Source organism: Chiloscyllium plagiosum, unplaced genomic scaffold (genome assembly GCF_037043375.1).
Source record: "Chiloscyllium plagiosum isolate Xiang-an unplaced genomic scaffold, Cpla_swu_hap1 HiC_scaffold_22, whole genome shotgun sequence".
Lineage (NCBI taxonomy): Eukaryota > Metazoa > Chordata > Chondrichthyes > Orectolobiformes > Hemiscylliidae > Chiloscyllium > Chiloscyllium plagiosum.
This window is the reverse complement of record NW_028270160.1, coordinates 25,774,323-25,801,468: the sequence shown is the minus strand read 5'-3', so window position 1 is coordinate 25,801,468 and position 27,146 is coordinate 25,774,323. Positions and strand designations below refer to the sequence as shown.

Here is a 27,146-nt window from a genome sequence, read left to right as displayed (position 1 = left end):
ATTATTTTCTTGTTGAAGACTTTCATTTAGAATTTTATTGGATCTCCATTATTACCGTAAATTGTTGCAATCGGTGTGACAATAAACATTTCTTTGATGTCTTCTTTTTCAGGCATTGAAGTTATAGTTCTTTTGACTGCTACTTTAACAGTGGTGCAAAACTGATTTTAAAAAGTGGATGATTTGGAAAAATGTCCACAAATAAAGCAAACAAATTTTTAAAGAAATATTGTAATTCTACAAAACTAGACCTTGGTTTATCTTATCTGCACCAAGCTTGCTGAATATTGACCAGATTGTGAAAAGGGACAAAAACTAGAAATTATCTGTGCAGGGTCGTTAACTGTTAAACATTAATCAACATTCAATGTATCATTAGCATTTTCCTCTCTGCCTATACACCAGTAAATTGACTTCTGGTAAATATACTTTTTTTTACCATATAATTAAGGTTTCATTGCTGGCAAACAGCAAACAGCCCAGGTTCTAACCATTATATCTGTCAGTATGGCAAGGGCTTTGGCTTTGGTTTATACTTGTGTGATCTGGCATGCAATTCTACCATTAACAGTAAGTAGGATAATTTTTTTTCATCTATAAAGCCAAATTTAAAATGGTTATGTGCTGTGTTTATGCTTAACTTTTTATTAAAGAGTGTGATATATTTTTATTCAGAGAAGTAGATTCTAAAGTACATGATTAGTTTTAGGTAACACATTTTCCAACTTTTATTAAAGTTTTGCTGTTCATTTTGTACAACGTATAGGGAGCCATTTGATTCTGCTATTGTTTTCTAATACATGCTTTTTCTGTACAGAAATCAACGGATTGGTATTACGGTGGTAAGTAAAAAAAAATTTTATCTGTGAAAGGATTAAAATTGTGAAATGGAGATTGTAAATGATAGTATGACATTTACATAGGAAGATACAGCACTTACCAGAGTTCAGCAGAATATATACACTAATTAAATAGAGGGCAGATGTAAAATTGCAGGAGAATATTTTGTGTGATGAAATATTCAAGCAACAGCATTTGCATATTATAATGAAAAAGATAACAAGGTTCAGTTGATTACATTTAGTCAAAAGAATTTTTTTAAAGCTGTTTGCAGTTTTGACTTTATTTGTTCTAATTTGTCATTGTAATTGTTTGCATCTTTACAGAATACTCTTTGGTTTTTATTTATCTCTGTTTCAGTTAAATAGGCTTATTTAGCAAGTTGGGAAGAGGAACAAGTTGTTACAAGTTTGAGTAGCAAAGATCAACAGACAATGGGCAGTTATGACAGGTCTTCTATTTAACTTATAAGAGATCAGATGTAGTGCCAGATACATGAGAAAGGTTTGATTTAATTGGTATCATTCATCTATTGTGTTTGAAAAAATGAGTTTTGTTGTTTGTGATTAATCCATTGAGGATGATTTTAAGTTAATAGTCTTGTTCCAAACAAAAGTGGCAGTTCAGTGAAGGATTCTTTTGTATTGTCACTATGTGGGAAAATACTGATAACTGTTTTTGTAATTGCTCCATTGGGATAAATTTGTAAGGCATTTATCCTGCTGTGAATGCGAGTAACTGTCAAAGATAGGACTGCTACAGGGGTTCAGGTTCATTCTGTCCAGTGATGGCCCACACAGAGTCACTCCTCAGAAAATCATCTCTAAATTCTTACTTATAGTTAAATCTTGAGAAAGAATTTTCTCTATGCTAATTTGTATGTGTATTCTACATGCATTTACAAAAATCGGAAATATGATTCATGACACCAGCTCATGTAGAAATTTGTTACCTCAGAAAGTTTCAGCATCAATGTAAATCTTAGCAGTTCCTCCTTTGGAGTACAGTAAGAAATTATGGCAGAAGAGACCTTTGCTGTTTGAATTTTCCTTTCAGTAATGACTCTATTTAATGAGTTGGCCTTATTGTAGTACTGTTCTACTAATGAGACTGTCAGGAGTTAGGAAACCCTGTAGGTAAAAATTAGGTCTGGTCACCTGGAATCCATTTCAAGATCTCATCGCCTTTCCTGAACAAAGCCAGGAGAATGGAGATTAAACCATTGTGACAAGTTTTGAAAATTCGGTCTTGACATGCTGGATTATATCCATCTAATTACAGATAATTTAAACATTGTGGGATTGGAATTATTTTCTTTTCAAAAAGCTCACTGTTGGAATATGCTCTGCAATATCGTTGAAGTTGGGAAATGTGGAAATGTAATTAAAACTGAATTGCTCTGTCATATTACTATCTCAGAATCATCTCAAACTTAATGTATCTTTAGCTCTCCAAAAGTTGGCACTGGTGAACAATCTCATTTGAATTCAGATTGCAACCTGAGTGATATAATAACTAGGAAGGAACCAATGGCACAGAGGCAAGGCCTTCCATAATTTTAACGGCCTTTAGCAGAATTGTCCAGTTATTTGATGGACTTCATGCCACTGTGTAGCAGGTAACATAGCTCTTCCTCAGTTAATCACTGTGGGGAAAGTCAGAATCACTCAGACCCTCTTAGCACCTCCTCCATTAAAACGCACAATCTACACGAGGCAAGTTATGTTGCTCTAAGTTATCAATCCCACCCTTTAGTAAAGTGGGTATTTACATGTAAAGGAAGAATTTGAAGGGCTATGGAGAAAGGGTTGGATAGACAGAACAGGACTTTCAGACAACCTGCACAGACTCAGCATGTTACCTGCTTCGAAGGTAACTAATGCTTCTTGAATATACATCCCTTGTCTTAATTCATATTTTGGCATAAGGGGCTGAAACATATCATATTTTGACAAAGTGTCACTTCACTGAGTTTCATGAATGGTTTCTCTTTACAACTCCTAAAAAGTTTACTCATCTATTGTTTGAAATTCATCTCATTAACTATCTGACACATCCCTATGGTGTGCCTGTTGTCCAATGCTAGCTTGATTCTCCCACTTATTAGGGCCAGAATTACTTGCAACTGCCAGATCTCCCAGGACCCCTGGCACTTCCACCATTGTGCACCAGGTCAGGCTCCATCAGTCCAGAGCTGTCCTGCAGGTCCATGACATTCACACCCAACATGGCACACAAGGGGAGATTGGCACTCCACTTCACAGATATGGAAATGGAAATCCTGCTGGACAGAGAAGGAGACATCCTCCTCCCACAGGACCAGCAGAGGAGGGCATGACACCAGACCCAGCCACCCTGGTCTGAGTTGGCACCTGGGTTAATGCAGTGTCAGTCGCCTGCAGTACCTCATACTCACTCTATCCCAACTACTGCACCCACCTCCCACTAAGGCTCATGTTCCACAACCCAGACTATTACATGCAATGACTTCCTTTACTTGCTCCTACCCCTCAACTCCCACACCACTAGTCCTGCATCACTCACTTAGAGTCAGGGTCATTGAGATGTACAGCACAGAAACAGACCCTACGCACTGCCCTCTGTATGAAAACTTTGCCCCTTAGGTCCCTTTTATATCTTTCCCCTCTCACCCTAAACCTATACCCTCTAGTTCTGGACTCCCCCATCCCAGGGAAAAGACCTTGTCTATTTAACCTATCCATGCCTATGATGATTTTATAAACCTCTATAAGGTCAACCCTCAGCATCCGACGCCCCAGGGAAAACAGCCGAAGCCTATTCAGCCTCTCCCTATGGCTCAAATCCTCCAACCTGGCAACATCCTTGTAAATCCTTTCTTAACCCTTTCAAGTTTCACAACATACTTCTGATAGGAAGAAGACCAGAACTGCATGCAATATTCCAAAAGGGCCTAACTCCTGTACTCAATGTTCTTGGGAGTATCACTATCCATCCACGGTGGCTCAGTGGTTAGCACTGCTGCCCCACAGTACCAGGGTCCCAGGTTGAATTCCAGCCTCAGGCGACTGTCTGTGTGGAGTTTGCATATTCTCCCCGTGTCTGCATGGGTTTCCTCCAGGTACTCCGGTTTCCTCCCACATCACAAAGTATTGCAGGTCAGGTGAATTGGCCATGCTAAATTGTCCATAGTGTTAGGTGCATTAGTCAGAGGGAATGGGTTTGGGTGGGTGACTCTTCTGAGGGTCGATGTGGACTGGTAAGGCTGAAGGGCCTGTTTCCACACTGTAAGGAATCTAATCTAATCTAATCCTCCACCTGAAACAGCTCTAAAAACTGTGTCACCACTTCCATTTTACTCAATCCCTCCCTTTCTCTCATTGCAAAATCAAACAATACACAATAGGGCAGAGTAGCCCCAGAGAGGTGGGAGGGAGGTGTGTTGCCTGACATTTAGCTGCGCACCTCCTACTTAACCCCGACCACCTCCCAAGTGGCTGAAAGACAGTGCCCAAGCTCCTTGACTGACTTTTGTGGGCTAAGCTTGTTTTATTCTGCTGGAAAGCCCCTGACTGGATGGTATTTCCCTTGACTTGACTGAGAGCTATTGCCTTTAGATATTGAAACATGGCCATTTGTTTGAAGCATAGGCAATGTTGTCGCCAAATACACAGTAGAGGTAAGACTGATATAGCATGGTGCCACAGTGCAACATGTCCTCCAACCTGACTGACTACTGCTGATAAGCATTGCAAACTGCCTGTCTTTCATTTTGCTCTAGTCTGCAATGCAATAGAACAGTGCTGTAAGCCTTTAAGCTCTGTCTCAAAGAACAAAGCGCAAATAAACAAGAGGAGGCAAAGCAGGACTGCTGGGAGAACGCAGACAAGTGCTAAATGAGTGAATGCTAAGAGAGTGAGCATGCAGCCTTAAGAAGTAGCCTGTTTCAGTCTGTGAGCTGGGTGCCCTTCCCTGTCCACAAATTATCCTTGTATTAGCATTGCAGTGAAAGGTCTCAGTGTATCCCAAAGTACAACACTACACTGCAGAACACGTACTTTAAGCGAATCAGGGGTATGTTGGATGCCAGCATCTGTGGATGTTGAGTGCATGCAGCCATTGCCCAAGGTGTGCCACCTGAGACATTGGTCATGGCTATCTTGAGAGTAGTGGGCTACAGTCAGTAGATGTCCACTGTATTTATGTCAGGGACTCTTGATATCTAGTTTCTATCCAGTGGATGGTAGAATGGGAACCTGAGTGATGTAAGTGATAATGGGCAATAATCCCCATTAATATACCTCTCACCAAATCTTCTCCCGAAATCCGGAACCGAGTTGGAAAATGAGAGCTTTCACGTTTGGCATTGAGAAAGGCCTCCCTCAACTTCTCACATGATTCCCCCAAATTCCTCACCACAGCCTACATTGTTCAGGGCTTGGGATGATTCACTTAAGGTGATTTTGTACAGGTGCCAATTTTTTGTAAAATGTGCTCAGTTATTATCTCCATTCAAAATACCACACTGATTTGTAAGTTATTTTCTCTGATGGATCAATTTTACCACTAAATAATGCGGTGCAACACCAGGACAGGCCAAAGGAATTCCACCTGGAGAATCAGTTCAGTAAGTGTGGCATTCTGACTTGGTTAAAATCAGCCTCGCAACCAGTGAAATGCATGGCACACTAGAATTGTGAGAATAGTTATCCGTCAGGAATGTTTTTCAAGGTTTTGAATGTGGAACTATAAGTTAGATGTCAACTCATCATTGCCCATATATTACATATAACAACAATAAGGTTGGAGCAATTTCCTGAATGAACTTAAGAGGTTGAGAACAATACTTTTAATAATTCTTTTCTATTCTTCAGCTTTCTCTTTCTCTGTCTTCTTTTTATTTCACTCCCTGGGCGGCACAGTGGCTCAGTGGTTAGCACTGCTGCTATACAGTGCTAGGGACCTGGGTTCAATTCCAGCCTCAGGTGACTGTCTGTGTGCAGTTTGCACATTCTCCCCATGACAGCATGGGTTTCCTCTGGGTGCTCTGGTTTCCACCCACAATCCAAAGATGTGCAGGTTAGGGAATTGGTCATGCTAAATTTCCCATAGTGTTAGTTATTAGTCAGGGATAAACATAGGTTAGGGGAATGGGTCTGGGTGGGTTGCTCTTCGGAGGGTCAGTGTGACTTGTTGGGCCGAAGGGCCTATTTCCACACTGTAGGGATTCCAATTCTTAATTTCTCACTCTCCACTCTATGCATCTTAGTCTTTCAGATGTCACTTTCTCCATTTCAATATAACTTTCTGGAGAGAATCTTATTTCAATATCTCTTCAAGCATTTACAAGTAAAATGTGAATGCTGTAAGACCTAATGGAGCAAAATAGAACTCAACAGCACCAGATTTTTAAGTACTAATTGGTTTCCTACAGGTCAAATATACAGCTTTGACCTGTTGCTGTGCTGTCATTTTCAAAAAAGTCTCCTCTAAACAAGTCCTTCTCTTCACCAAATAGAACTGAACTTGATTTGATAGCACTAAGGCAGCTCCCTGCAATACCGCTCCAACACTTCACACCCAACCATAGCTCCTTAATGGTCCACCACCCCAAAACAATGGACATTCAATACTTGCAGGCAACTTCCTCACACCCTGCTTCCCATAAAGACTCTATCTCATTGTCCCAATTCCTCTGTCTCCATTACATATGTTCCGACAATGTGGCTCTCACCCCCTCTCTTCCCTCCCACAACAGCGATAGAGTTCCCCTTGTCCTTACCTACCATCCCACTAGCATCTATATCCAGGGGATCATCAGCCACCAATTCTACCACCACCAAGATGCCACGACCAGATATATATTCCCCTCCCCTCCCTTATCCACCTTCCGCTGGGATCGTTCCCTCTGGGACACCCTGGTCCACTATTCCTTCACTCCCAACACCTCCCACAGCCTCATGGCATCCTCTACTGCAACCACCAAAGGTGTAACACTTGTCTGTTTACTTCCTGTCTCCTCAGTATTTAAGGGCCCAAACACACCTTCCAGGTGAAGCAGCACTTTCCCTGCACTCCACACAATCTAGTCTACTGCAGTCGCTGCTCACAATGTGATCTCCTCTACACTGGGGAAACAAAGCGTAGACTGGGTGACCGCTTTGCAGAACACTTCCATTCTGTTTGCAAAAAAAGGCTCAGAGCTTCCAGTTGCTTGCCACTTTAACACATCATCCTGTTCTCTGGCCAACATCTCTGTCTCAGGCTTGCTGCAGTACTCCAGTGAAATTCAGCACAAGCTGGAAGAACAGCACCTCATTTTCCACTTGGGAACCCTGCAGCCCTCCGGACTCAATATGGAGTTCAATAATTTTAGGGCATGAACTCTTTCATGTCCTTACCCCAACCCACACACACCTGGCCTTGTTATCACATAGTCTGCTAATATACACAGCCCATTGTTAGTCACTAACAGTCTCCATTAACAGTGATTCACTCTCCTCACCAAATCATTATCAACTCCTTTCTCTGTCTGACTGTTCTTCTCTCTCTTTGGCCTCGATCCCCACCTATCATTTACTCCTTATCCCCAGCCCATCTTCTGCATATAAACCAGCATTTTCCTAGCTACTATCAATTATGCAGAAAGGTTACTCGACACGAAACGTTAACTCTGATGTATCTCCACAGGTGCTGCTAGACCTGCCGAGCTTTTCCAGCAATTTCTATTTTTACAGGGAACTCACTGAGTTATTTCTTCCAACTGCTGATGAAATTGCATGGATTTTTGACTCTTTTATTTACTTGTCTAAAGTTTCAAGGAGTGATCTGGCTGAAGTTAAAGTCCTTTCTCAGCGGCTTAGACATTTGTGCCTCAGGTGAGCTAATAGGCCCCCCCCTCTTGACAGGACTGGGTGCATGAGGAGAGATCACACAGAGTTTGACAAGCTGCCAGAAGAGGGAGGAGGAGGAAGGAGGAGAGGAAACTCAACAGAGGATCATAATCACCTAAGATTCTTAGGAAACAACACACTTACCTGAACTTTAGGTAGATCTAATGCATGCGATGTTGTTTCATTAAAATGCTTTTGGTTGAAATCTATTGACTGCTTTAGCCACAACTACAACCTCAAAATGGAACAAAGACTGTCTTGCCTGTGGCTGTAAATTTTTATACATTTGACCCTTTTCAAACTGAAGATTTCAGCAACATCTCATGGTTTGCAGTAGACTGTTGAGTATGAGAGATAATTGAGACACTCTAAACAGAAAGGCAATTAGTACTCATTCCCACATGTCAGATGCAAGCAGGTGTGTGAGCATTAGACTTTGCTGTGAATGCAAGCTTCCCTTTAATGGAGGGAAGACACTGACCATGTAAACTTTACCCTGCATTATGCCTCATACAAATTCATCCATTCTTCAGAACTGAAAGGGTTTCCAGGGTCTCAATTTGCTGGTCAGTAAACAGGTGAACATCTATTGTCTTGGTGCTAGTCATGATTATTTCATCCTGCAGCAATTCACTGTTCTAGTTGTACTTGATCCAGTGCAAAAAAATCAAAGGCTATCTACCAGACAACAAATTTATCCAATCATGACGTTAATCACTACTCGAGAACCCACATACACAGACAGAGTAGATATCCAATGAGAGACAGGCAATCACAACAAACATTATAGAGAACACCTTTGCCATCCTTTAAAAATACTCCTTCTGCCCAGAGTGCTTTAGAGGAATCTTGCAGTATTCCACTAAGTAACTATCAAGATTTGTGGTAGTGTGTTCTATAGTACACAACCTGCTCATTATGAAAGAGCAATCCCTCATCAACCATACGTCAAATGAACATTGAGAAATGGGAGAACAACAAAATGGAGGAATAGGAAGAGAAGAGTGAATGCAGGAATCTAAAAGCCCTGAGAAAGAACGACAGGCTTGTTCTGTAGGCAGTCTCTGCCCCTCAACCTGGGTGTGGCCTCAGCAACCTGAGTAATCAGCTGAAGAGCAGAGCAATGGACTGTTGTGAGACCCTGAAAATTCCTTTCAGTTTTAGAGTCCAGAGCCATGATGACTGCAAATAGACTGTGTAGCAACAATCTGAGTGCCCAGCCTTAGTTCAGACCATTACTGCTTGTGTATCAATGCAGGCTGAGGCATTGACCATCAGACACTTCACCCTGATGAACGTGGCCATCTATTACATCTTGAAAGGGATGATGTTCAAGCTTTGTACAATTTCCTATCCCAAGTCAATGTGTGATTCCTGATATTAAAGGGAGGTTTTCTGGCAGTGTTAACACTGCTGCCTCACAGTGCCTGGGACCCGGGTTCGATTCCCACCTTGGATGACTGTCTGTGTGGAGTTTGCTCCCACTCTCCGGGTCTGCGAGGGTTTCTTCCGGGTGTTCCGGTTTCCTCCCACAATCTAAAGTATGCAGGGTAGGTGGCTTGGCCATGCTAAATTGCCCATGGAGTTCAGGGATGTGTTAGTTAGGGTAAATGTAGAGTAATGGGCTAGGGGAATGGGTTTGGATGGGATACTGTTCAGAGGGTCGATGTGGACTTGTTGGGCCAAAGGGCCTGTTTCTACGCTGTACAAATTAATTGATTCCATGATCTGTATGGTTGGATACACCCTTCTTTTGCAGACCTATAAATGTCCTCACCTAAGTCCTTTATAAACGAACAGATATGTGTCTGACTTTGATCTCCATGAGCTGGTATCTATACTAATTTCACTTTGCCCTGGCTGCAACAGATTTCTGCTCAATATCCCACAATGTGCAGGATCTCCTCTATCCAAGCCTGTGAAATGTGTCAATATCTGAGCAAACAAGTGCAGTGTAAGATTTCATAAGTATCTCTTGTCTTGCATCTTTTTCTCCACTACCTGGGCATGTTCCAGTTCTAGGGTATCTGAAATGAAAAAGGAGTAGAGGTTGGGTATTAGGGAAGGGAGAGGAGAAAACACATCATACCCACTTAACAACAGCAGCAGTTTCTATGTCAGAAGAGATTTAAGGATGACAGAGTGACTGCAGAATCAGAATTCTTGTTCCTATGATGACCAGGCCTCTCTCCTCAGTGTGTCATAAAACAGACTGCCACACTAATCGCTCATCAGCACATTGCATATTCCCCCTATCATGCATCACCTTCTCCTGCAAAAGAGAGGCAATGTTGCCAGTGTACATCATGCATTATGCTTTATTACACATGGGTATCAGAATGGAGGAGAAAGTGAGGTCTGCAGATGCTGGAGATCAAAGTTGAAACTTTATTGCTGGAACAGCACAGCAGGTCAGGCAGCATCCAGGGAACAGGAGATTCGACGTTTTGGGCACAGGCCCTTCTTCAGGAATGAGCAGAGAGTGTTCAGCAGGAGAAGATAAAAGGTAGGGAGGAGGGACTTGGAGGAGGGGCGTTGGAAATGTGATAGGTGGAAAGAGGTCAAGGTGAGGGTGATAGGTCGGAGTAGGATGGAGGCGGAGAGGTCAAGAAGAAGACTGCAGGTCAGGAAGGCGGTGCCGGGCTGGAGGGATTCGGCTGAGACAAGGTGGGGGGAGGGGGGATGAAGAAACTGGTGAAGTCCAAGTTCATCCCCTGTGGTTGGAGGGTTCCCAGTCGGAAGATAAGACGCTCCTCCTCCGACCGTCGCGTTGTTGTGGTTTGGCGGTGGATGAGTCCAATGACCTGCATATCCTCGGTGGAGTGGGAGGGGGAGTTGAAATGCTGTGCTACAGGATGGTTGGGTTGGTTCGTCCGGGTGGCCCAGAGGTGCTCTCTGAATCGCGCCGCAAGTAGGCGGCCTGTCTCCCCAATATAGAGGAGGCCACACCGGCTGCAGCGGATGCAGTAGATGATGTGGGTGGAGGTGCAGGTGAATCTGTGGCGGATATGGAAGTTTCCTTTGGAGCCTTGGAGAGAAGTGAGGGGGGAGGTGTGGGCGCAAGTGTTGCACCTCCTGCGGTTGCAAGGGAAGGTGCCGGGAGTGGAGGTTGGGTCGGTGGGGGGTGTGGATCTGACAAGGGAGTCGCGGAGGGAGTGGTCTCTACGGAAAGCTGATAGGGGAGGGGAGGGAAATATATCCTTGGTGCTGGGGTCTGTTTGTAGGTGGCGAAAGTGACGGCGGATGATGCGCTGTACATGGAGATTGGTGGGGTGGTAGGTGAGGACCAGTGGGGTTCTGTCCTGGTGGCGGTTGGAGGGGCGGGGCTCAAGGGCGGAGGAGCGGGAAGTGGAGGAGATGCGGTGGAGGGCACCGTCGACCACGTCAGGGGGGAAATTGCGGTCCTTGAAGAAGGAGGCCATCTGTGTTGTACGTATTTTGAACTGGTCCTCCTGGGAGCAGATGCGGCGGAGACGAAGGAATTGGGAGAATGGGATGGCGTTTTTACAGGGGGCAGGATGGGAGGAGGTGTAGTCCAGGTAGCTGTGGGAGTCGGTTGGTTTGTAGTAGATGTCCGTGTTGATTCGGTCGCCTGAGATAGAAACAGAAAGGTCTAGGAAGGGGAGGGAGGAGTCCGAGACTGTCCAGGTGAATTTGAGGTCGGGGTGGAAGGTGTTAGTGTAGTGGATGAACTGTTCAACCTCCTCGTGGGAGCACGAGGTAGCGCCGATACAGTCATCAATGTAGCGAAGGAAAAGATGGGGGGTGGGGCCAGTGTAGTTGCGGAAGATGGATTGTTCCACATACCCTACGAAGAGGCAGGCATAGCTGGGGCCCATGCTCCACATACCCTACGAAGAGGCAGGCATAGCTGGGGCCCATCCCCCATCACGAAGGACTCAAAGCACTCCGCATCTTCCTTTCCCGCCGTACCACCCAGTACCCTTCCACCGACACCCTCCTTCGACTGACCGAACTGGTCCTCACCCTGAACAACTTTTCTTTCCAATCCTCCCACTTTCTCCAAACAAAAGGAGTAGCCATGGGCACCCGCATGGGCCCCAGCTATGCCTGCCTCTTCGTAGGGTATGTGGAACAATCCATCTTCCGCAACTACACTGGCCCCACCCCCCATCTTTTCCTTCGCTACATTGATGACTGTATCGGCGCTACCTCGTGCTCCCAAGAGGAGGTTGAACAGTTCATCCACTACACTAACACCTTCCACCCCGACCTCAAATTCACCTGGACAGTCTCGGACTCCTCCCTCCCCTTCCTAGACCTTTCTGTTTCTATCTCAGGCGACCGAATCAACACGGACATCTACTACAAACCAACCGACTCCCACAGCTACCTGGACTACACCTCCTCCCATCCTGCCCCCTGTAAAAACGCCATCCCATTCTCCCAATTCCTTCGTCTCCGCCGCATCTGCTCCCAGGAGGACCAGTTCAAAATACGTACAACACAGATGGCCTCCTTCTTCAAGGACCGCAATTTCCCCCCCCCGACGTGGTCGACGGTGCCCTCCACCGCATCTCCTCCACTTCCCGCTCCTCCGCCCTTGAGCCCCGCCCCTCCAACCGCCACCAGGACAGAACCCCACTGGTCCTCACCTACCACCCCACCAATCTCCATGTACAGCGCATCATCCGCCGTCACTTCCGCCACCTCCAAAAGACCCCAGCACCAAGGATATATTTCCCTCCCCTCCCCTATCAGCTTTCCGTAGAGACCACTCCCTCCGCGACTCCCTTGTCAGATCCACACCCCCCACCGACCCAACCTCCACTCCCGGCACCTTCCCTTGCAACCGCAGGAGGTGCAACACTTGCGCCCACACCTCCCCCCTCACTTCTCTCCAAGGCCCCAAAGGAAACTTCCATATCCGCCACAGATTCACCTGCACCTCCACCCACATCATCTACTGCATCCGCTGCAGCCGGTGTGGCCTCCTCTATATTGGGGAGACAGGCCGCCTACTTGCGGCGCGATTCAGAGAGCACCTCTGGGCCACCTGGACGAACCAACCCAACCATCCTGTAGCACAGCATTTCAACTCCCCCTCCCACTCCACCGAGGATATGCAGGTCATTGGACTCATCCACCGCCAAACCACAACAACGCGACGGTCGGAGGAGGAGCGTCTTATCTTCCGACTGGGAACCCTCCAACCACAGGGGATGAACTTGGACTTCACCAGTTTCTTCATCCCCCCTCCCCCCACCTTGTCTCAGCCGAATCCCTCCAGCCCGGCACCGCCTTCCTGACCTGCAGTCTTCTTCTTGACCTCTCCGCCTCCATCCTACTCCGACCTATCACCCTCACCTTGACCTCTTTCCACCTATCACATTTCCAACGTCCCTCCTCCCTACCTTTTATCTTCTCCTGCTGAACACTCTCTGCTCATTCCTGAAGAAGGGCCTGTGCCCGAAACGTCGAATCTCCTGTTCCCTGGATGCTGCCTGACCTGCTGTGCTGTTCCAGCAATAAAGTTTCAACTAGCTATCAGAATGAGCAAGTGGTGTATTATTGTTTGCAAGGCATGCAACTGTGCTCAGTGAGTGATGGTGAGGGAGAGCAAATGAATATTAGGGTATAGTCCTGATTGATGATAGGTGAGTGATATTGTTGTAGTGAATTGAGCAATAACTGAGGCTATTGAAAATGAAATCACGTATCTTGTCAATCTCTGTGAAATCATTAAACTTCATCTTGTGCTCCTTTTGGGTTCCTATCGCAACATTCATAATATCTACTTTCACCACCACTTGTTCCCACTGCCTCCTAAGGATGTGTCTGGAGGATTCCCTATCTCCCTCCAGATACAGAATATCGTTTCTCCTTTCCACCTCTTCTGGTAAGACTTCCAGTGCATTGTATGAATACAGAGGTAATCACACTCTCGCATCTTCAGCCATTGCTCAAGGTATCATATCACTGATTTAGTCATGAAAATTAAATTTCCATCACTTTTTTTAGCTAATACACCAATTCTGTAAGAGGTGCTGTCCGCTTCTAAGTCAGAATACCAAACCAAAGAGTCAATGTGGAGAAGATGATTCCTCGAGTTGAAGAGGCTAGGATTCAACAGTACAGTCTCTTTCGAACTGAGAGGAAGAGACATTTCTTTAGCCAGAGGGTGGTGAATCTATGGAAGTCATTTTCGCAGAAGGTAGTGAAGGCTAAGTCATTGAGACTCTTTAAGACAGAGCTAGTTCTTGATTAGAAAGGGAATCAAAGGTCACGGGGAAAAAGCAGGAGAATGGGATTGAGAAACATATCAGCCATGATCACATTCTGGAGCAGACTCAATGGGCCAAATGGCCTAATGCTGCTGCTGTATTTTATGGTCTAAACCCACCCTGCTGATGACTCAGAGGAAAGAACCAGCATAAAACCAATAATATTTGGAAATATTTAACCATTCTGCTTATACCATTTTGAAGTATGCAAGATGGGTTAGATCAGTGTGAATCATTCACAAGCTTAACTAGTCTTAACTTAATCAAAAAGAGTGGGGATAATGCAGAAAGTAAGTGCAAGCAACACCAATTTTCCATATCAGCTGAAATGTTTGAATACTTATTGAGGAAGAGCTGGACATCCCTTCAGAAGTGTCATCATTCATGAGCCATATGTCAAAGGAACAATCATTAGGGAAGCAACACTGAGTAAAGTAATGGAGCTGTAGACTGTCAAGATTCTGAGGCCTAATAAATTTAATTTAGACTCTTAAAAGAGGTCACCAATGAGATAGTTGCATGCATTGGTGTTAATTTCCCAACATTCATTAGATTCTGGTCAAACAAGGTGGGAGTCAGAAAACAAGAAACTTTAGGCTATATAGCATGACATCTATCATGGAGAAGATATTAGAATGGATCATTAAGTTGGTTATTGCTGTGCGTACATTAAAACTCAAGGTAATTAGATGAGCCAAAATGGTTTAGTGAAAGAGATGGAAATGTGTTGCTGGAGAAGCGCAGCAGGTCAGGCAGCATCTAGGGAACAGGAGAATCGACGTTTCGGGCATTAGCCCTTCTTCAGGAATCACTAAACCTGGTTTAGTGAAAGGTAAATCATGTTTAACTAACTTATTAGAATTTTTTAAGAGGATAGCATGTGAACAAAGGGGACCCTGAACTATATTTGAATTTCCAGAGGGTATTTGACAATGTGCCACATAAAAGGTCATTGCTCAAAGTAGGAATCTATGATGTAGTGAGGACCTATCAGCACAGATGGAAGGTTGGCTGGCTGGCAGAAACAAAGATTACCATAAATAGATCTTTTTCTAATTGGCAGCGTCTGATGACTGAGGCTCAGCAGGTTCTGTGCTGGTACTTCAGCATTTTACAACTTATACCAATGATTTAGATGAGGTGAGCGAAAGCATGGTAGCCAAATTTACAAATGGCACAAAGGTAGGTGGGAAATTATGTTGTGAAAAGGACATAAGGAGGAGGCAGGCAGACACAGGCAGATTGAGCTAGTTGGCATATGGAGAGTAATGTGGGAAATGAAAAGTTGTTCATTTTGGCAGGAAGCATAAGAATCAGTGGATTACTTAATTAGAGAAGGACTGCAGAAGGTTGGGGTTCAGAGGGATCGAGCTGTTCGAGAACATGAGTCACAAAAGATTTAGTGTGCGGGTACAGCAAGTAATTAAGAAGGCCAATGGAATGCTATCCGTTATTACAGGGGGAATTGAACATAAAAGCAAGGATGTTATGCTTCAGTTATCAGGGCATTGGTGAGCCACATCTGTGTGTAGTTTTGGTCTCCTTCTTTAAGAAAGTCACTTCAGATAAGGTTTACTAGATTTATAACTGGAATAAGCAAGCTGTGTTACAAAGAAAGCTTGGACAGACTAAATTTATTTCCACTGGAGTTTACAAGAGTGATGGATGACATGATTGAAGCTTTTAAGATGCTAATCAATTTTGACAAGATGAACATGGATTAGTGCATGTTAGCCAGAACTAGGAGTCTGTATTTAAAAACTAGATGTTTCTTTTTTAGGCAACGATAAGGATTTCTTTTTTCTTAGACAGTTGTGTAACTTTGGAACTCTTTGTTCCAGAAGACAGTCAGGTTGCTGTCATTGAAGATTTTTAAGTCAGGAGGAGAAATATTCTTGTTAGGTAAGGGAATCCAAGATTGTTGGGTGGACGGGAATGTGGAATTCAAACCACAAACAGCTCAGCCATGATCTTATTGAATGGTGGGGCATGCTTGATGGGTACTCCTGATTCGTATGATTTGTCAATGATGAAATGAACATGGTATTCAATAACTTCAGCAGAAAATTTAATGAGGATGCATTCGCATCTTCAGTAGTACTGAAAATATTCAAAATCTTACTTAGGAAATGAGCTGTTCCAAAGTCTGCGATGATCCAACTCTTGTTTTTGAAGAACAGAACCTTGTCCCTATTTGCAGCCCTTAGCCAAGTTCTCCCCCATTGTTTTTGTGTGAGCCTGTCCATTCTTTTATCTCTGTCTTTGAAAACTTGATTACCAATATTGAGAATATCAAATGGATTGCTAGAAATGATGAATTTGAGTGTCAAGCCAAAAGTCAGAAATAGTCTGTTGACAATTGAATTTGTGTTAGATATCTTTGAAAATGCTAAACCACCCAGATAAACATGGAGATAAATATTTTGGCACAAAACATGAGGTGATAAATGTTTGTTATTTTGTTGACATGAAATATAAGATTTAATTTAGGATTAAAATAACATCTGTGTCTGAGCACAAGAATTCCAGAATCAGTCATTAAACATATCATTAAGCATCACATCTTAATCGACCAAAACACAGGATCCCTATAATGTGGAAGCAGGCTATTCAGCCCTTCAAGTCCACACCAATCCCTCCAAAGAGCATCCCACCCAGCTCCACACCCCTACTCTATATTTCCATTGGTTAATCCACCACTCCTACACCTCCTTGAATACCATAGGAAATTTAGCATGGCCAATCCACCTAATCTGCACATCTTTGGACTGCAGGAGGAAACCCACACAGACACATGGAGAACGTGCAAACTTCACACAATCGCCCAAAGATGGAATTGAAACCAGGGTCCCTGGCACTCTGACGCAGCAGTGCTGACCACTGAGCCACCATGCCACCCTAATCTTTCCAAATATTCTTCAGTTTTATTACACTGTCACTGTATCATAGAAATGTTGGAAGTATAAATCAAACACTAAATGTAACTGTTAAATACTTGTTGATTCTACCTATGAGGGACACTCAACTATTTCTTCAGTAACTTCATCATTCATGCACAATATTATTTAACTGGTTAAATGAACATGTCATTCAACAACTTCATATGGAACTGAATAAATTCCAAACGTTTTCTCAAGAAACAGATGACGAAGTTGACCCTGATGATCCAGATTTTGATGATGAAGATGAAGTCCAAAATTCAACCAACAATGACTGGTTATTTGATGATTCTGAGGAAGAAGGTTTTTACAATTTTTTTGACAATTTTTATGGTGGCAGTAAGATAGAATATCTGATTATTGCTTTTAAATTTCAATGCTGTTCATTTTGCAACACACAAATGTAAACAATTAATGCATCAGTACTCTGTCTTGAAATTGTTTAAAAAGTTATAAAACTTGGCCACCACTAGGAATATCTTCAGAGCTGCTCCTGTTTTTCTGAAGGTACAATGAATATATATAGTTGTAATTGTAGTTTTCACCACATGACCTGTGATATGGAAGCGATTTCAAGAAATTTCAAAGATGTAATAACTCTGGCAAGCTCAATAAGAAGTCATAGATTTAACATATAAAAGAAGTCAATAAATCTCAATTTTGCCATTCTAATCACAAAAATGTTTCATTTTGGAGTGCTTGACCCATAATACCAGAAAGATGCCTCATACAATATTAAAAATCACACAACACCAGGTTATAGTCCAACAGGTTTAATTGGAAGCACACTAGCTTTCGGAGCGACGCTCCTTCATCAGGTGATGAAGGAGCATCGCTCCGAAAGCTAGTGTGCTTCCAATTAAACCTGTCGGACTATAACCTGGTGTTGTGTGATTTTTAACTTTGTACACCCCAGTCCAACACCGGTATCTCCAAATCATGCAAAATTGATATTGAGCCTTCTTGGTGGCCATCTTTAAAGTGCTTTTGGCCCTTGAATCTGTTAATGAGACTTCCGTTTCCCCGGCCCCCAATGCCTCATCTTCACCATGGATATCCAATCCCTCTACACCTACATCCGCCATGACCAGGGCCTCCAAGCCCTCCGCTTCTTCCTCTCCTGACGTCCCCAACAGTACCCTTCTACCAACACTCTCATTCATTTGGCCGAACTGGTCCTCACTCTTAACAATTTCTCCTTCGAATCCTCCCACTTCCTCCAGACCAAAGGGGTAGCCATGGGCACCCATATGGGCCCCAGCTTTGCCTGTCTCTTTGCTGGCTACGTAGAACAGTCCATCTTCCATAAGTACACTGGCACCACTCCCCACCTCTTCCTCCGCTACATTGATGACTGCATTGGCACCACCTCGTGCTCCCATGAGGAGGTTGAGCAATTCATCAACTTCACCAACACATTCCACCCTGACCTTAAATTTACCTGGACCATCTCTGACACCTCCCTTCCCTTCCTGGACCTCTCCATCTCCATTAATGATGACCGACTTGACATCGACATTTTTTACAAACCCACCGACTCCCACAGCTATCTTGATTACACCTCTTCCCACCCTACCTCCTGCAAAAATGCCATCCTGTATTCCCAATTCCTCCGCCTCCGCAGTATCTGCTCCCAGGAGGACCAGTTCCACCACAGAACAAACTAAATGGCCTCCTTCTTTAGAGACCGCAATTTCCCTTCCCACGTGGTTAAAGATGCCCTCCAACGCATCTTGTCTACATCCCGCACCTCCGCCCTCAGACCCCACCTCTCCAACCGTAACAAGGACAGAACGCCCCTGGTGCTCACCTTCCACCCTACCAACCTTCGCATAAACCAAATCATCCGCCAACATTTCTGCCACCTCCAAACAGACCCCACCACCAGGGATATATTTCGCTCCCCACCCCTTTCTGCCTTCCACAAAGACCGTTCCCTCCGTGACTACCTGGTCAGGTCCAGGTACAAACCATTACAACCCACCCTCCCATCTTGGCACCTTCCCTTGCCACCGCAGGAATTGCAAAATCTGCGCCCACACCTCCTCCCTCACCTCTATCCAAGGCCCTAAAGGAGCCTTCCACATTCATCAGAGTTTTACCTGCACATCCACTAATATCATTTATTGCATCCGTTGCTCCCGATGCAGTCTCCTCTACATTGGGGAGACTGGGCGCCTCCTAGCAGAGCGCTTTAGGGAACATCTCCTGGACACCCGCACCAATCAACCACACCGCCCTGTGGCCAACATTTCAAATCCACTCTGCTGAGGACATGGAGGTCCTGGGCCTCCTTCACCGCCGCTCCCTCACCACCAGACACCTAGAGGAAGAACGCCTCACCTTCCGCCTTGGAACACTTCAACCCCAGGGCATCAATGTGGACTTCAACACTTTACTCATTTCCCCTTCCCCACCTCACTCCAGTTCCAAACTTCCAGCACTGTCCCCATGACTTGTCCTACCTGCCTATCTTCTTTTCCACCTATCCATTCCACCCTCCCCCAACCTATCACCTTCATCCCCTCCCCCATTCACCTATTGTACTCAATGCTACTTTCTCCCCACCCCCACCCTCCTCTCAATTATCTCTCCACCCTTCAGACTCTCTGCCTGTATTCCTGATGAAGGGATTTTGCCTGAAACGTCGATTTTACAGCTCCTCGGATGCTGCCTGAACTGCTGTGCTTTTCCAGCACCACTCTAATCTAGACTCTGGTTTCCAGCATCTGCAGTCATTCTTTTTATCATCTGTTAATGAGGGACCTAATGCTTGCTCTATTTCTCAGAAATTGGTTACAAACTGTCTTTCCAGTTCCCTTTGTTAAAAACCTTACAGGTCCCGTAATTGCTGAGCTGGATAATGTGAGCTGCTGGCATACCACTCTCTTTCTTGTCAGTTGCCACCTTCTCTGCTTTAACAACTGGTGCAAACTGGTCCAGAGGAAACAGCTGAGCAGCCCCCTCGGCCCCACCTGCACCTCACTAGAACTAAGTGATGGGAGCTAATTTAAAATGAGATTTGTATGGTAAAATGAAATGTATAGTAAACACTGTGGTGCATCAATCACTCCAGTGATGAGGATGAGACTAAACATATTATGAAAACAAACTCACTCTTACCAATGGCATGAATGACCCAACTCCAGAGCACAGTGCAGTCATAGACCCTAATATACATCCCTGGTATTTGATTTTACATTTCATATTACATTTTCTTTTGCTCAAAAACTGCATAAATCCATGTAAGATTCAGTAAATCCCTTTTTTTAGAAATGGAATCAGTCTGAACATTTGGACACACACCTCACACCTTCAATGCATTATCTGAGTTGACGTGGTACCTATTGTTAAAGTTCACTTGAGTATGTAACTTTGAAAAAAGTTCTGGGATTTACATGTGAAAGAACTGAAACCAGCATTGTCATTCTAAAAGATGAGAGACTTAACAAATAATCCAAGTCTTTTTCAATATATCATTTCAGTTGCATCACTGTGTAATCTTTTGCTATGAATTCTGCGTCTTACAATTTTATTCTCCACAACCACCTGATGAAGAAGCAGGGTTCTGAAAGCCAGTGCTTCCAAATAATGCTGTTGGACTATAACCTGGTGTTGTGTGATTTTTAGCTTATTACAATGGGTACTTCTTTAAATTCCCATCTCATGCCATTCTATCTTTCCTCTAATATCCCTCTCATACCATGTCCACATATTCCTCACACTTCTCTCCGATCAATTCTATCCTATTCCCCAACATGTGCCTTTTCCCTATGCTATCCCAATCCCCCATTTCACATGTCCCAAGCCTGCCTTCATCCTCTTATCCTTAACTCCCATTCCATACCTCACATGCATTTCTCCTCCTCCCAAGCTGTCCATCTCCCATATACATTTACCTTCCCAAGTCACCTCCCCGTCCCTAGCTGCAACCATGATCTCCCCCTCATGCTGCTCCCTCCTCTGCTATTTCCAATTACAATGGTCTCCCCAACTTCCGATGCCGTCTTCCCCACCCCAAACCTTCCCCCATTTGGAGCAAAAAGCAAAAAGATTTAATTCTTCTATCCAATTGTAATCACTCTGGATGATAACAGTAGCAACTTGAAGAAATATGTTCCTTTTGGCCTCTGCCTTGCTTAGTGTTTTGAAGTAATATATACCCAATTGTTGCCTTTAGACTGTAAGTTATTATTAATTCATGTACTGAGTTCCACGATTAAACCATGTGAAAACTAACAATGTTACTTCAACCTTTTTTCCAGATCCTTGTTTAACAAATCCTTGTGACAATGGGGGTACCTGTGAAACGAAAGGCCAAACATTTGTGTGCCATTGTCATCCATTTTATGCAGGAAGGACGTGTCAAATAAGTAACCATCTTTCTAAACAGTGTCTTTTATAATTCATTTATTGCCAAGTTTTAATGTTTGGCAAGCAATAAAGTTAAAAAGAAAAGCAAAGTAAAACTATTAAGTTTAAGATAATAGACTAAGCATAAATTGACTGAAATGAAATCCATGATTTGGTTCAGCCCAGAATACTTCATCTTTCTCCAATTTTTATTGCTATTGGTTTGAATATCATTCAATAATGTATTTTTCCTATATTGTAGCTCAAATCACATTGGGTAACATGAATCCTTGGTGTTTTCCTCTTTGTTTCTTTCTTCCTGAAGGGCAAAATATCTGAAGATGCTTAACATACTGAATATTATATTTAAAATATATTTTAATGAAGTCAAATCAATTTTTATAAGTTGCAAACAAATTGTGCATGTGCTGTGTATATTGCCAAGTATAAATGTAAAGAAATACCTTTCTCATTAATTGTAATGGCAACTTTTAGAAGCCTTATAATATAAATGATTAGAGGGGTTTTGTGCACAGATCTTTGAAGGTGATAGGACAGATCACCAAAGCATTTAGTGTAACATATTAGCATATCAGCTATTTCGGCAAAAAGCCCATGCTTTATAAGTAGAAACATAGAGTACCAAAACCAGGAAGTGAAGCTAAACTTGTATAACACCATAGTTTGTCTCCAGCTGGATTGCTATGCCATATTCTGGGCACTAAACTATAGGAATGATGTGTAAGCTTTGAAATGGGCACAGAAAGATTTTACAAGTCATTTCTGGGGATGACACTTAGAGTTACATAGAGAAGTTAAGATTACACTCCTGAGAGCAGAAAAGAACAAGAGGAAATTTGATAAAGGCATTTGAAATTATGACAGGTTTAGATAGAGTGAATAAATAAAGAGAAATAATTGGGCAAAGTATCATCAGTGAGAAAGGTCTATCGGATGTTGACATTCACCCAATGTAGGGTGAAGTATGAAAAGAAAATATTGGCTACTTGTGATAAAGGGAGGACAATAATCACATATAAACTGGAAAAATCATACTGGTTATAAGAGTTTAGGTGGAGGGTTCAAGGAACACTTTCAAGATAGCTTCTTAAAGCAGCACATTCTGGAACCAACCAGAGAATAGGTTATATTAAAGTGACATTGTGTAATCAGGATGAATTCATGATCTCAGTGTAAAGACACCTCTAGGTAGTAGTAACTACAGTATGATTGAATTTTACATCCAGTTTGAACAGGAGAAGAGAGGGTCCATGACCAATATTTTAAACTTTAACAAGAAAAGCAATGTCGACATGAAAGTTGAAGTAAACTAGTATTCTAGTCTAGGACATAAATCAGTAGAAAGCCAGTAGCAAATATTTAAGGGAATATTTTAGAACACTCAGCGTAAATATATTTCAACTTCAAAAATTCCAAGAAAGGACCAATGGGAGGACCTATCATCTATGGTCAACTAAATTAATTAAGGAAAGTATTAAATGTAAGGAAAAATAATATAATTGTGCAAAAGTGAGTGACAGATCAATAGATTAAGCAAAATATAAAAAAAGCAGAGAATACTTAAAAGATTAATCAACAGAAATAAATGAGAGTATGAGGGGAAGCTTGGTAGCTTCACTGTAAGATTGCATTGTAATACTTTCTATAGGTACTAAAAAAAGAAGAGTAAGACAAGTGAATGTTGCTGCTCCTGAGAAGGCCAAAGGGAGCTAATAGCGGATAATAAGGAAATTACAGATGATGTGAACAAATATTTTGCTTTTGTCTTCAGTATAGAGTATACAAAAAAATTCCCAGGAATAATTGTAATTCAGGAGAGTGAAGGAAGAAAGGAGCTTTGAGAAATTATAATCACAGAAAGCAGTACTGAACAAACTGTTGGAGATGCAGACTGATAAATCTCTGGGTCCTGGTGTATTTCATCCTAGAATCTTAAAAGTGGTGCCAATTAAATGCATTGGCAGTAATTTTCCAAAACTGATGGCAAATGCTTTGGTGTTAAATTTCCAAAATTCACTAGATTCTAGAAAGGTTCCAACAGACTAGACTGAAACAATATAAAAGTCTGTTCAAAAAGGGAAAGAGGCCAAAAAAAACAGAAGTCTATAAGCCAGTTAGCTGGATGTGTATCATGGGGAAGATGTCAAAATCAATCATTATAACTAGGCACTTGGAAACACACAAAGTAACCAGGAAGAGTCAGCATTGTTGTGTGAAAAGGAAATCAGTAACTAATTTATTGGAATTCTCTGAAGGAACAACATATGCTGTGGATTTAGGGATTGTGTGAATGGACTATACTTGGATCTCCAGAAGACATGTCACACAATATAACATAAAATATCATCACACAGAGTAGAAGCTCATGGTATAAGAGGGTGCTATATTAATATGTATAGAGGATTGGTTGGATGTCAGAAAACAGAGAGTATTCATAAATTGATCTTTTTTTGATTGGCAGGATGTGGCAAGTGGGTTCTTGAAAGGTTCTGTGCTGGGACTTTAACATTTTACAATTCATATCAATGACTTTAGATGAGGAGATCAAAGATGTGATAGCCAAATTTATACATGACACAAAGATAAGTAGGAACATATGTTCTGAAGAGGATGCATTGATATTGAAGACTGATTTGAATAGCTTGTGAGAGTGGACCAAAATTGAACAGGTGATGTATAATGTGAGAAAATTAGAAATTGGCCACTTTGGTGGGAAGAATGAAGATCAGAATATTAATTATCTTATGTCTAGGAGAGCTAGGTAATCCAGAAAGCTAATGAATGGACATTTGCTATTGCAAAGCAGAATAGAACATTAAAGTGTGAATGTTATACATTAGTTATACATTAGTCTTGAATGCTGTGTGCTGCTTTGGCCTCCTTATTTGAAGAAGAATATGAGTACATTGGAAGTAATTCAGAGGAGAAATACCAAATTGTTACATGGAATGAGCAGGTGGTCAGGCTAGGTTTATTTCCAGTTGAGTTTAGAAAAGTGAAGGGCAACTTGATTGAAGTGCATAAGATCTTAACGGTGAACATTGAAAGGATGCTTCCTCTTCTGGGTGAGTCAAGAACTAGGGCACTGTTTTAAAATAGAGGGCTGTTCTTTTAGGATGGAAAGAAGGAGACTATTGCTCTCTCTCAGACAACTCTGTAACTTGGGAACTCTAGCTCAGAAGTCATGTAATTGAATAATTTTAAGGCAGAGGTAGACATATTTTGTTAGGCAAGAGAATCATAGATTACTGGGAATTGATAAGAATGTGGAATTCAAAATCAAAACACATCAGCCATGAACTTACTGAATGGCAGGGCAAGTTTAAGGGGCCAAATAGTCTGATTCCACTCCTTTTTCCGAAATTCTCAAAACATGAGGAAACATAGCTTTGTGTGATGCATGGTTAACATTTGGAATCATAGAGTATTGGATTTAATCTTAATTTTAAAAACAGTATGACAAATACATGAAAAGAAAAGAGAAACAGAAACTTGGGAATCGTTGGTAGAGTGGGATAAAATGTAATGGTCTTGAGAAGGGAGAAACTACAAATGATTGGATGAATGACCCTTCAAACTGTATTGTTCTATGAGTCTAAAATTATCCTTCATGAAATAGGCATTATTTCTTTCTCACTTTACCAATTTGAGGAAAATAAGCTATATGCTCACAAAGGAACATAGTCCAAAGGTATTTGCCTATGATCTGAGGATTCTGATTCTTTCAAAAGTGGATTAATAAATATTAATGAAAAAGTAGTCCACCCATTTTGTATGTTAAAGCCTTATAGATATCATCATGTGAAATATTGTCACCATTCTTAAGATGGACAATGAAATCAATAATTAGAAACAAAAGCCTAAAAATTGCTGGAAAAGCTGCAGCTTTTGGCAGGTTTGGCAGTTTCTGTGAAGAGAAATCAGAGTTAACATTTCGGGTGCAGTGGCCTAAAACTTTAACTGATTTCACAGACCTGATGAGCTTTTCCAACAACGTCTGTTTTTGTTTCTGATTTAGAGCATCCGCAGTTCTTTCAGTTTTTTTATTTAGTAGTCAATCATTACTTTACCCCGGGCATTTCTCAGTTTGAAAGGGGGAAGATATTGAAATATCAGACATTGCTAAAAAAGCTGCATTGAAATATCCTGCCAAATTCCTGGGTGTCATGGCAAATACTGGGGATATCACTATGGAGCTACATGAGACAAGTAACTACAGAAGGCACTGAAGATGCTTGATTCACTACTCCATAGAATCTGCCACCAGAGAGTCAACTCCTTGGACATGTGCTGCTCATGGATCTCAAAATTTCATCAGAATTTGTGGATAAGATGTGTGACTTGCACCACAACAACCAATGAGGGTCATCAGCAAAACAGCTTTGCACTTCCTGTCACAGTGAAGATCAAAGTCAGAAATCACACGATATCAGGATATAGAAGAAAAGATTTATTTGAACTTACAAACTTTCAGAACACTGCTCCTTCGTCAGGCCATTTCACCTGACTGAGCTTCGAAAACTTGTGATTTCAAATATACCTGTTGGGCCATAACCTCGTGTTGTGGGACTTCTAACTATGAACACCCCAGTCCAACACCAGCATCTCCACATGACAATGAAGATCGTCAGCCTCCTATATTTAGATTAGATTAGATTCCCTACAGTGTGGAAACAGGCCCTTCGGCCCAACAAGTCCACAGTGATCCTCCAAAGAGTAACCCACCCAGACCCATTTCCCTCTGACTAATGCACCTAACATTATGGGCCAATTCACCTGGCCTGCACATCTTTGGACTGAGGGAGGAAACCCATGCAGACACAGGAAGAATATGCAAGCTCCACACAGACAGTTGCCTGAGGCTGGAATTGAACCTGGGACCCTAGGGCTGTGAGGCAGCAGTACTAACCACTGAGCTACTGTCCCACAAGTTTCCAGACATTCCCTTGAAACTTTACTGTATTCAAGCAGTTTGTCTTTTAGGCAACAGACACTCTGTACTGTAAGTATACAGTATATATTGGAGAGTAAATTAAGACTAATTACTTCATTAACAGTAGTACTTCATCAATCAAATTTTCAGAAGTTCCCGATTTTAAAACTGCAAGAGCCTATGATTTTGCTATAAAGTCACAAATTATAATGGAAGTCAGGCAGTTCTCCCACTTTTGAATTTAGAGGACAACATTATTCCTGATTCTCCTCAACACATCTTAAACAAATGGTATTGATTTTATTGCATAACATTGATGATTGGGTTTGTGTTTTTTGACTTTCTTTGTACAAAAAAACGTAGGCAGCAGTAGTTCAAACTTTGCCCCATGCAATACAAAAATAAATTTGTGAAACAATGTTCAAGGTTATTTTATTTATTTAGTTTATTTTCCCGGATCTCCAATAACTTGCTCCTTGCTAGTATGTTATTGAAGCTGCAAGTAACCAAATCTGATCTTACCAATTTTCATTTGACGTCCTGACCTCAGTCAACAGCAATCCCTTTTGTACCTTGTGCAGGCAACTCCACAGTCTTTCAGATGTTTTTAGAAGATATTGTTTTGCAAGGCTTCATTCAGCATGTATAAAAAAATAAGACTACGGGCGGAATCTTTCTTTCAAGCTAGGTCTGAGTTGAGTCAGATTTTTTTGGAGGGTTTGTTGGCACGAGGCCTAGCAGATATCTGACCATATCTTACCAAACATGCCTCATTAATTTCTTGTAGAGGGTTGTAGAGGGTCTTGATGAAGAGCTTCTGCTCAAAACGTCAACTCTCCTGCTCCTTGGTTGCTGCCTGACCAGCTGTGCTTTTCCAGCACCACACTTTATGCCTCATTTTTTATCTACCGGACTCCTATGGTGCTCATCAAGAGCTCATCCT

General features: G+C 42.4%; 1 protein-coding gene across 2 annotated transcripts in view; it reads left to right on the top strand.

Moving 5' to 3' along the window:
- The first annotated feature begins 398 nt into the window (after positions 1-398).
- The window catches only part of LOC122561200 (factor VII-activating protease-like), a 50,621-nt gene continuing 23,873 nt past the window's right edge, over positions 399-27,146 (top strand). Inside the window, exons 1-4 of one of the 2 annotated variants that reach the window (XM_043712775.2) lie at positions 399-570; positions 818-842; positions 17,101-17,199; positions 21,162-21,269. In XM_043712775.2, coding sequence (XP_043568710.1) covers positions 508-570; positions 818-842; positions 17,101-17,199; positions 21,162-21,269 — 295 coding nt within the window. In that variant the 5' untranslated portion in view covers positions 399-507. Of the gene's footprint in view, positions 571-817; positions 843-17,094; positions 17,200-21,161; positions 21,270-27,146 lie in introns of both variants that reach the window. The other variant, XM_043712774.2, reaches the window with a different exon arrangement.